This window comes from Sceloporus undulatus, chromosome 9 (genome assembly GCF_019175285.1).
Source record: "Sceloporus undulatus isolate JIND9_A2432 ecotype Alabama chromosome 9, SceUnd_v1.1, whole genome shotgun sequence".
Classification (NCBI taxonomy): Eukaryota; Metazoa; Chordata; class Lepidosauria; order Squamata; family Phrynosomatidae; genus Sceloporus; species Sceloporus undulatus.
In genome coordinates, this window is record NC_056530.1 from 15,917,133 (window position 1) to 15,929,292 (window position 12,160).

Consider the following 12,160-nt stretch of genomic DNA (forward strand, 5'->3'; position numbering starts at 1 on the left):
AATTTATTTATTTTTTTATTGGAAGGGAAACAATTTTGGAAGTTGTTTTTTTTTGTTTTTAAATGTTAGAAATTATTATTATTATTGCTAGCTTAGATGGTGTTAGAGGCCCCAGCCATGTAAAACATTTTATACCCATTCTTTTACATTTATATTACGTGGCATAAATTGACTCCATTTAATAATCATAGTTTCTTTTATAATTGATTAAAAAATGTAAATAAGAAATGCTGGAAGAGTTTTTAAAAAAAACCACAGAAGGGTCTTATCACCAAAAAAGCGAAACACTTTTGGAATAGGAAACTGTTGCCATAATTGTCCACTAAAACCTGGGGCAAAATGTAGGACAAAATCTAGGCCAAACTGTAGGACAACTGCAAGACAAAACTCAGCCCAAAATGTAGTACATGTAGGAAAAATTGAGGACCTTAAATGTCCTACGTTTTCGGCTGAGTTTTGTCCTACAGTTTGGTCTAGATTTTGTCCTACATTTTGTCCCGGGTTTTAGTGGACAATTATGGCAAGAAAGATCATTCCAAATAAATCCAGAGCTGTACCTTCTAAACTTGACATATAGATTGGGAAAAGACTTAGAGCCTTATCACATGGAGGTTTGGGGGGAATTTTGGAACTCAGATCCGATGTGAGTGCGGGTCCAACGATGCAAATTCACTCCATAATGTGAATGTGTTATTATCACACGCGATTCCTTTCTATGGGGGCTCCTTCCGTGGCGCTTCCGCAGTGAATCCAAAGTGACCCCTCCTCACAGAATTCGCTCCCACGCTCACTTCGGTTTCACTCTGAATTGGTCTGGTGCGGGGAATGCAACTTTGCTTCTGTTCTGGAACGCCACCGAAACCCCCCCCCCCAGGTTGCAAATTTCCCATGATGCAGCGCTGCAATTTCCCCCCATTTCCTTTTGGTGGTAATTTCACTTTCATTTTTTGGGAATATATATACATGTGTGTATGCATGTGAATGTGAATATACAGATATGTATGTATATCTATCTTATCTATCTATCTATCTATCTATGTGTGCGTTGAAATTGCTGAAATGGAAGGGAAAATAAAAAAAGGGGATGAAGGAGACACAGAAATATTCACAAGGCAAATATTCACGCAATTACGTGAAACGGGGAACAAGAACATGTGCCCCTTTTCACCCCGGAAAGGTACAAAGTCACGATGCGTTCCGACCCCCACTGAGCATGCGCAAAGGTGCCGATTCTAATCATCAAATCCCACCGGTGTGGTAATACACTTTGCACTTACTCCGCTTTGCGTGAATCCGCATCACGTGACTTGCCTTGGATTCGATTCCCCCTCGATTCAGAAGGGCAACCAGGTGTGATAATTTCCAAAGTGCTTACACTTTCAATCTGATGTTAGCAGCCATAGCTGCAAAGGATCCACTTTCTCTCCTCCTCCTCCTCCTCGCCTTATGATCTGCCATTTTTGCTGTTAGGTAGCTCCACGTGTATCTTTTAAATGAAACACCCTTTGTAAATGGTCTAAAAATTAACCACCTCTGTCACGAATCCCACACTGAACCAAAATTAACAGATGTCGATTCCTTTATTTGCACTGACTAAATGTCCTTTTCACATCAGCCTCCGTCTCATCACCCCACAACATCTCTCGCTCGGTGCCCACTCCATTTTCCAAAGCCAGACTCACAGTAGGTGTCTGACTAAGAAGCTTTGGCAAAACTGAAGCCTTGGAGGGCAGTGAACATAAGAGCACCGTAATGTCTTTGTCAATTATTTACTTTATGTTATCTCTGTGAGTATAAAATTATACATCTCCTAGTCCTCTTGCCTTAGAATCATGGAGCAAGTCCTAAGCATGGCACTATTTCTGGCTTCCACAGGTAAGAGAATAGTTGCTTATTTAGGTATAGGTCCTTGTGGGCAGAGAGCTAATGTTTATGTGCCACTCATATAAGTGAAGCATCAGTACTATATTTTTGTGTTACAGTATTCACAGTATGACATTGCCATAGATTTGTCAGAATAGGTCAGTTTTAATCAGCAACAATTAGGATTTTTTAAAACTTGCTTTGATTTGAATAAAATATCCTATTTTACAGTTGCAGTTTCAGGACACTTTTTTATTTTTTAAGTCAGTTAACACAACAGTTTCTGAAGTGCTCCAACCTGTCTCTTAATGTTTCCTTTTGTCCAGTTCTCTGGACATCTTTCTGTGCATCTTCACCCACTGAACGTGTGGTAACTCAGTCAAAGCATGAGCTGCCTCCAATGAACAACATTGCAGTTAAACATGATAGAAAATTTGCCTGCAGTGTCTGATCAATGGTTTCTGTTTTATGAAGGCAGGCCATTCCTTAATGTCCAGGTAGGGAGAGGGGATCATTAGGGGAGGTGACATTCTAAGAGCAGTGACAACACTGCTCCCCAAAATCTGTCTTTGACAGAAACAGACTGCAGTGTTCACTTGCAGTGTACTTCTAAAATGCTGGAGATATGGTGTGAGTGTGATGGGTATCAGTGGAAGGAGAGACCCCAGGTTTTTAAAATTACCTTTTAAAACTCAATTAATTAATTTATTATTATTATTTTCAAATGTTCTTTTAAAACTTCTTTTAAAATATCACATCTTTTCAGTTTAATCGCATGAAACTGTGTACATGTAAATGCATGTGTGACTGTGTGTATGGTATTGTAATTTAAAGGTCTACAATTATTACCATTACATTCGATGATACATGGGAAATTATGATTTATGAGTACCGTTAGTACATGGCCTGATACAGACAGGCCAAAATAAAGCTGCAAGTCACTTTGCAAGTATGCTATTTAAATGATACATGCGTCCTAAGAGTCCAGAAGCCTCACCAAAGCCATGCTCCATTCCTAAGGACTGGAGTGCAGCTTTGGTGCAGCCTCTAGACTCTTAGGATGCATGCATCATTGAAACACCATGCCTCCAAAGTGACCTGAAGCAGCTTTAATTTGGTCTGTCTGTATGGGGCCAAAATTAAGGATATTGTATGGTGTGATAGTGAGGGTAGGTAAACAGAGTTACGCTAACCCTAGCGATGCCGCAGGGAGAACTATGTTGAAATTGCTCCGCAATTGTATTTAGGAATCCAATAACATAAAAAATCCACCAGACAGTGATACCTTTGTTGGCCTAACCAAAATGCACAATATATATGTCCCAAGCTTTCGAAGCTCCTTTGGCTTCTTCATCAGGCAAGGTGTTAAAAACAGGAGACGGTGTTAGTCACAGACCTGCATGTCACTGTTTTTGTTCTTGTCTATGACTAACATCGTCAATTTTTTCTCCTGTATGGTTTTTAACACCTTGCCTGATGAAGAAGCTAGTGGTACTTTGAAAGCTTGCAACATGTATATTATGAATTTTGGCTGGCCCAGTAAAGGTATCCCTTTATTTTTGATGTTACTGGATATGCTATATGGCTAACAAAGCTACCCTAGATGTATTTAGGATGATCACAGTTTTAGCTTTATTTTACTTGGGGTAAGTAACAGTGCTATGACCCATAAATAGATATTATAACTGTAAACATTGTGTTGGCTTGAAGGATCTGTATACCTTCTTTAGTAGTTATATGTGCAAAAAGGGGCTTAAAAGGAGGAGAGGAGAAATGAGCATAAGAACTGCTCTCTGAACATAAGGCTAGACAGAAAAACCCTGGCTTCTAATTTTATTTCTGTACTTGAAAAGTGCAAAAAAGTGCACACCTGGCACAGAAAAGCCATGTGTACAATATTGTGCCCTGAGGGAAAGGACAATATGTGGTTTTAATGTTTTCAGGCTTTGAGCAGCTCCTTGTTCTCATAAAACAGGACATTCAGGCCTGCACCTGTGCTTTGAACTTTTTCCAGTTAGCATTTGCAAGACCCACTAGCATGGAACAGTTAACTCTTACAGTTTGGGGAAAAGCTATCCTCCATTCTAACCAATCTCACGGTCACAATACCAATAACTACCAGGACAGAGAAGAGGGAGTCCTAGACATTGGTCCAAAACTCAGTGCAGAAATAATCCAATTTGAGACCACTTTAACTGCCCTAGCTCAATGCTAGGGAATACTGGGAGTTGTAGCTTATTGTGACACCAGAGCTCTCTGACAGTGCACTAAATGTTTCACAAAACTTGGGGTTGTAAATATGATGCGTTTCATGGTGAATATCTGCATGTTGACATGGACCATTACACCACTTCATTTGTCTCACAGTGTTATCTCAGACTGGTGAGCGCATCATCGGTGGTTCTGAATGTCCGGCCCACTCTCAGCCCTGGCAAGTCTTCATGTATACCACCAAGCTGTCTCGATGCGGAGGAGTCTTGATCGATACGTTCTGGGTGCTTACAGCTGGACACTGTTGGGGAAGGCAAGTTGGTGGAGTCTTCAGGGAAAGGGCAGCGTCAACATTATGGGAGCCCACAGGCAAAAGCTAGAATTCTGCTTACACACGTGTTACATTTCCCCAAGAGAGCCAGCATGGTTTAGTGGTTTGAGTGTTGGATTATAATGTTGGAAACCAGGTTTCAAATCCCTTCTTAGCCATGGAGTCATATTCTTAGCCATGAGTCATATTCTATCAGCCTCAGGAGGCAAAGGCAAACTTTCTTTGAACAAATCTTGCAAAGAAAACTCCACAATTTGGCCTTAGGGTCACCATAAGTGGAAAACAGGTTGAAAGCACACATGTTCCCCTATAGAAGCAAGTGGACATTTTTGCCTAATGTGGACAGTCATATTCAAATAAGATATAGAAGGGGAGTTGTGCATACATTACTATTGCACTTGAATGTGCATGGGGTGCATGTAGATTTAGTTGTGCATTTTGTTGCACGTTTTATGCCTTGGTTCAGTTGCCTAATGTTTCCATTCAACAAGATTGTTGCATAGTATAAAATAACGTATAATTCTTTATACTACTCTCCTTATCCATTTCACTCCATATTTACATTACAGTATCTTTCTTTTCCCTGCATTTTCCCAGTGTCCCAATTGCCAGTAAGGGGCCCTCCTTGGTACACACTATGAACACTTATATTCAAACATACATCCCTCTCTAAGGGGCTGTGCAGCCTCCTCTGTCTTTGCTGGATTGGGGCCATGGCAGCCGCACACCGCAGCCCCAATCTGGCCTTTCCACAGTGCAAAAAAGGACCCACAGAAAGTGGCTCCTTTTTGCGCCCTGGAAAGGGCACCGTCACCGCCGCCACTGCAGCATTACCGTGATCCTTTGTCACTGCATCATCTAAATGCAGCACCAGAGGAGCACCATGATGCTGCGCACTGTGTGGTGTGGCATGCGGCGTCATGCCACCATAGGCGTGGCGTTGGGCCATGCATCGTGTAGACAGCATGCCCCAACTCAGCCCCCAGGCCGGCCTTAATGGCCAGTTTGCACAGGCTCTAACTCTTCACTCTCCCAGCCATAGTAGGAAGAGGGAAGGGGAAGCAGTGGCGCCAAACACTTTTCTTGCTGTTAAGGCCATATGATTAGACCCACTTCAGCCACGTTCCTCTTTCTCTCCTTTTCCTGCTTACGTGGTAGGGATTGGCAAGATGTTTCCAGCAATTCTGGCAGCCCAGGAACACCCTGCTCTGACTGGCAAATAGGGTGGGATGGAAGAAATCCAGTTATGCATAGAAGTACAAGCAGGAAAATCTGCCTTCTTCAGGATGACAGACAAGCTTTGGAGAAATAATATGTTGCTGGCTTTCCCAAGTGGTATTGCATTTAGGGTTCTGCAGATGGGCCAGATGGTTGTACTTAATAGTTTTAGTTTGTTCTAGTTTCTTTATTAAAAATATTAAAACTATTTTCTGGCACCTCATGACACTAGCAACAATATTTTAATTGAGTTTATTATTAATTCCAAGTCATACTGAAAAAATACATTCACTTCTCTACTATTTTAAAAATTTTTTAGAGTTATAGTGTTATATAGTGCATTTTTGTACTATTATATATATTTTTTAATTTAGAGGAGAAAATATGCCCTTCAAACCATAATTGTAGAGTCATCCCTTCTGACTTGGACTAGCTTTTCAGAGGCAAGAAAGCATTTGCTATGGCAGAGCATTCAAAGGCATGCTTTCCTCATTTGAAGAGGTCCATCTAAGAAGGGCTGGTTACATGACAGCCTATTTGTCTGTTGTTCGTTTTAAATTGTTTTGAAGTATTAATATGTATCTTATTTAATTACATTTTAATTTTTTTACTACCAATTTTTAATAAACGTATCTTGTTTTAACTCAGGCATGAGCCACCTTGAGTCCTATTTGAAGGGAAAGGAGGGATATACATAAAATAAAATAATATTTAATATTAATCCTGCCTTTCCCCAAAATGGGACCTAGCCAAACAGAACGTGAATTAAAACAAGATGCATGAATAATAAAAAAAAGTTTTTAAAAACCTAATTACATTCACTATATTACAATATTAAAACATCAGTAATACAAATTCAGTTTAGGTACATAACAAGAACACTTAAAGCGCCGTTAAAGACCTTTCCACATGGCTTATTTACAAAAAGCCTGGCCAAATAAAAAGTTCTTTACTTGGTGATAAAAAGCAAAGAGGAAGAGGGCTGGCCTAGTCTGTTGTAAAGATGTCTGACTCTTGACTATTGTCTTCCTTACAGGGACCTCACAGTCCATATTGGAGAGCATGACCTGCGTAAGCATGATGACGGGGAACAGTTTTCCAAAGTAGCCAAGCTCATCCGCCACCCTGAGTACGAGGCTAGTACCCTTAAAAATGATCTCATGCTTGTGCGCCTGGCTTCCCCTGCCGTCCTTGGGGATAAAGTTAAGACAATTCCTGTGGCTAAAGAATGTGTGTCTGTTGGAACAAAGTGTGTGGTGTCTGGCTGGGGCACCACTACTTTTCCTGCAGGTAAGGGAAATGACTAAGAGTTACTCATTCACCTTGAAGCAGAAATTATGTTAGAGAGAGAGGTGTAAAGCAGTGGCACCACTAGGAAGGTGCAGAGTGCACCAGATGACACCCTAAGAGGGGATGTTACCACTGCTCCTTCTGACATCTGTATCTATTTAAAATGTTGAAGAGATGGGGTGAGTGTGGTGAGGCTCAGTGGGAGGAGAAAGGAGAGTCCCGTTAAAAACATCACATTTTACCAAATTTTAACTTTAACCACACGAAACTATGTATATGTAAGCATATTTATTCTGTGTGCATGATATCGTAATTTAAAGGTATACTTTTAATTTTGCTAGTTGTTTATGTCACAACTATTATACATTCAGGGGTATATGGGAATTATGATTTAGTAAATCAGTACAAAAACATTACTAAGGGTTCTGTATGGTGTGGTATGGGAGAACTTCAATAGGGGAGTGAACCATGAGTTACTGCACTGGATGACGCCAACTCTAGTGACACCACTGGTGTAAAGTACACACTCCCATTACTACATGGTCAATATTTAATTAAGATCTTAAGGTTGTTATTGTTTTAAACATATTTGGCTAGACTAAGAATTAGCAACAGATGGACTACATGTGTCATTTGTGTTTTATAAAATCTACCCAGGCCCTTTCCTTTGGAACTCTCCTTTGAAAAAGAGAAAAGAAATAGAGAATTGCTTCTAGGAACTTCCAGAACTAGGTTTAAAATATGGTTCATCTCCCTTGCGGTACGTTTTGCTCCACAAAGAGGTTTTTACAGAAGTGGAAGTGTGCTTCCAGCAAAACCCACTTGTGCTTTAGGGGTTTGGTATGGCTCTTGCAGGTCCTGGGATGGCTGGAAATTAGAGCCTGGAACCCCAAAGTTTGCCCACTTCTGGGTGGAGAAAATCACACTCTCCAGATGATACTGGATTCCTATTGCTGTCAGCATAGCCAATGCCCAAGAATGATAGCATGGCTGTAGTCCAGCAACACATGGATGACCACAGGTCCCTCAACTCTGTAGAAGGGGGTTGAGGACACCTTCAAAAATACTGGTTTCATACTGATCAGCTCAAGCATCTGCAAGAACAATCTGTCCAATCTGTGGTTAAAAATGGGGAGGGAGAGAAGGAAAAGGGTGGCAGTGAGAGAAAAAGCAGAGAGCTTGCCAGCCTTCACCCACTGTTGGCTTCAGTTCTGCCTACAGCTGCTGTGTGCTCCAAGAGATGGTTCCTGATTAAATGGAAGGGTTTTTTGTGTGCGTGCATGCATGCATATGTTCATATACACACAACATGACTAGAAGCAACCATGCCACCAGAACTGTGTCTCAGTGGTCTGCACACTGTAAGGTATACTTGTCTGAGGGAAAGAAGGAACCAGACCTTTGGAAACCATTAAGAAGGTCTCTTTGCTCAGATATAGAGCAATAGAGGATCCGTTTTACATCGAAGTTTCAGATTCAAGGCATTCCCTGCTAAAAGGACCATAGAGAGCATAATTACAAATATCAGGAGTTAGAATCAATAGGACTAGACTGTCAGGAAAAGAATTCTGTAGCAAGGATGTGACTTGGGGTATAATCAGTGATTTGCTGAAGGAGCAAAAGAAAGGGGAAAACCCCCTAGCCTGAGTATTGATGAGTACAAATATGCATCCTATTAACCATGCTCCAGAGCGACCAGGATTTGGGAGTCCAATAACTGGAGGTCTTTATTCCCCATCCCTTGTCCAAGGCAATGTAATTTATTCAAATTATTTTGAGATTTAGGGGGGATGGCTGATACTGTAGTGCTTGGGAGGACGCAACCTGATGTAAACCAGTGGAGTAAACTAAGCCCCAAAGAGCCTGTGCATGATCCACTCACTCAAGGATTCATCTTGCAGTAAAGTATGCCTATCGCCTGCAGTGTTTAGAAATCAGCATCGTGTCAAAAGACATATGCAACACTACTTATGGATCCCTCTTTAATGACAACCATATTTGTGCTGGAGCAATAGAAGGAGGTAAAGATTCATGTCGGGTGAGTGACAAAAAAACTGAATATAGATTACATTAATTGTTTTTACCCAATTAAGAACAGCAGGAAGAACAATCCTATTGGGGGGGGGAGGCAGGCTGAAGTGGTAGATGTCCTTCCCAGCTTCAAGAAACAAACCCCCAAGAGTTCCCTGGCACTTCCCTCCCCTTATCCATTCCCCCTTAGTCTTAGGTTGGCATGGATAATGATCAAATCTTGAGGCCTTTAGGAAAAGAGGGACTTTGTGTCAAACAGGTAACAAGGTCATAGATGAAGCAGGTGACCAGAGGGATTTTGGATCAAGTAGAAATTAAGACTATCAATAATATGCCCATAAACACCCACCAACCCCAATTGGATGGCCTAATGCTAGTAGAAATGTTGCCACTTGTAGAGCTATACTTGTGGGTAAACCAGGGATCCCTTTATGTACACACCAAAACATTCCTCTTTGTCACTGCTGGAGTACTTTCTGTTTATCGTAATCCCTGCAACCAGAGGGTCTGCAGGTTAGGGTTCCTCTCTTAATATAAATCTATAGTTCAGTGACAAACACACATGCCTTGTATATGAGGCCCCTGGTATTTCATTTAGAGTATTTATACCTCACCTTTGTGCCACAAAGGCTCTCAGAGCAGCTTACAAATTGTTAATAAGGCAATTTACTGTCCTCAGGCTTACAATCTAAAAAAGACATGGCATAAAACAAAAAGGGAATGGCAGCGGAGAAGGGGATCAAGTCCAGCAGGTACAGACAGTTCTGTATAGGGCAGTGGCAGATGGATTGGAGGAGGGCTTTTCATCTGTCTCTGTGCCAGTGGCACCACACAGAGCTAGGAGAGAAGCTGGCAGTGAATATCATCCCCAACAGGGGCTCTCCAGATGCAGTGTTTGGCATTACAACTCCCACCATTTTTCACCATTGGCTATGGTGGCTCTAGGATCAGAGGGAGAGAACCATCATCATTTGGAGTCATTTGGAGAAGACCAGTGAACAGACAGCAGAGTAGCAGAATGTGCCTTTGTCTAATTATGCTTCCCTAAGACCTGAGACTGATTCTAAAAACAACACAAGTAGCTTGTAGTGTAAACAAAAGTTTACTAATGGCTTTAATCTATATATACATAGAGGCTATATCCTAACCTAGCTAGCAAATAGTTCAGGTGAAAAGAAATCTTTATCTCACCATCTTTCTGAAGGAAGATGGAGGACCCAACAGTTAAATTGAGAATGTCTGTTAGTCCCAAGGGTTAGCTTGAATATGAGAGAGAGATTGCATGCAGGAAATCCCTATCTAACAAGTGGGAAAGAGACTGCAAAAATCTTCCAACAAGGAGTGTGGTAGCAGATTCAAGAGGCTCTGGGGATAAGGAGAGCCCTCTGCTGAAGCCTGGTCATAACAGCTTTGGCACACCAGTCATGGAATGCTCTTTCCCTGGATTCCTGAACCACAACACTAGTTTTTAAGGGCCAAAAGCCTTTGGGCCTAATTGATTTTTTTCCAAACTACTTATGTACATGGTTTCAAACTATTTTAACTTTTTAAACATGCTTTAACTTTTAAACATGTTTTAATTTATTTAAATGATCAGAAGTTAAAGTTTTATGATATAGGACAGGACATCATAATGAACACGATGATTATTACCATTACTACTACTACTAGGAAATGTTGAAACTGTAATTCTGATTACAGTACTTTTAACAAATAACTTTCCAAACTCTAGCTTTGAGAAGCATTAGAACAGATAGAAATTAGACCATTTAGGAGTTGGATGTGACCACTGAGAGATACTTTTTCCTGAAATATTCATGAGGTAATTCTGCTTGTAAAATGGCCGTTTGGCTGAGAAAAGCACACATTACCATGTCCCTGAAAAATACTTTTCTTAATATATCCATATTGTACAGTGTGTTTCCTTTGATTTTACAGTGCAAAACGCTGTATTAAGGCTGTAACTTTAAGCTACATTTAATCCAAATTTACTTGATAGTAAGCCCCATTTTATTCTAGGGTTAGTTTCTGAAGAAGTATATTTCAGTTCGCAAATCTTATGCCAAATAAAAATTGTTCATCTTGCAGGTGGTACAAAACTTAGTTTCTGCTGTAAAATTTGCCCAAAATACACACACACACACACACGGCTTTGTCTGCATAAAAGTAGTGTTGCTTAACCACAACTCTGAAGCCTCTGCTTTCTTTGACAAAATATTTTTTAGGAAACAATTTGTATGCAAACATACCCCAGAAACCAATAATAGTAAGAATCATCCCGCTGACAATTTTGCTCTGGTGAATTTACAGGGTGATTCTGGAAGTTCTTTGGTTTGCAATGAGATCCTTCATGGGTTGGTGTCATGGGGTCCTCGGAAGTGCGGAGAGAAGAACAAACCTGCTGCTTATACAGAGATATGCAAATTCCAGAAGTGGATTGAAGAAACCATGCGTCTAAACTGACACAAAAGTACTACTGATCAAAGGGTGGATATTACCTAATAAATCTGTGAAATCAATGTATTTTCTGGGTTTGCCTCTTTGTGGCGACAGAGACAGGAGCACTTTTCAAGGGGTGATGGAACAGTCACCCTCCATCCTTGTCAAGAGAAGATGGCTACAGTTGCCATGAAGAACCAGAAGAAAGATGTTCATTTTAAAATGTGCTCAGTACAAAATGATGACCACTACTTTGGCAAGATGCAGAAATGTTTAACTATTCAGGCACTTTGGGAAGCAGATTTTTGGTAAATATTTGGAGAAGCCTTCCAGTGGTTAAAAACTATATGGTAGCAAGTCTGTCTTGAGAGATGGTGGAGTCCTCCAAAAGTGTGACTTGAGATTTCTCCTTTAGTGTTGTTGCTGTGTGACTTCAAGTCAACTGACATATGGTTTTCTTGGCAGAATTTCTTGCAGGTTTTGTCAGTGCCTCATTCCAAGGCTCAGAGAATGTGATTTGCTCAATGTCATCCAGTGGGGCTTCCATGGCTGAGCAGGGACCCGAACAAAGTATAACACTCAGACACTACACTATATAGTGAAGATATAAGTGAGAAAGCCATCCATTAGGGATGGTGTAGCTACACTATAGAGGTCCTGCCTTGAGCAGAGAATTTAAATAGATTGCCTCCAAAATAACTTTTAACATTAAAATCCTATCACTTACCAGCAAGCATAGCTGGTGTGAGTTGTAGGCCAACATCTGGAGAATTAGGC

At 40.8% G+C, this 12,160-nt stretch overlaps 1 protein-coding gene across 1 annotated transcript; it reads left to right on the forward strand.

Moving 5' to 3' along the window:
• Nucleotides 1-1,072: 1,072 nt before the first annotated feature.
• LOC121916111 (trypsin-like) lies at nucleotides 1,073-11,451 on the forward strand. Its single transcript, XM_042440908.1, has 5 exons — nucleotides 1,073-1,875; nucleotides 4,231-4,387; nucleotides 6,660-6,913; nucleotides 8,815-8,951; nucleotides 11,255-11,451. Exons 1-5 carry the CDS (start codon nucleotides 1,833-1,835, stop codon nucleotides 11,405-11,407), a joined length of 744 nt encoding a protein of 247 aa, XP_042296842.1. The 5' UTR covers nucleotides 1,073-1,832; the 3' UTR covers nucleotides 11,408-11,451.
• Nucleotides 11,452-12,160: the final 709 nt, after the last annotated feature.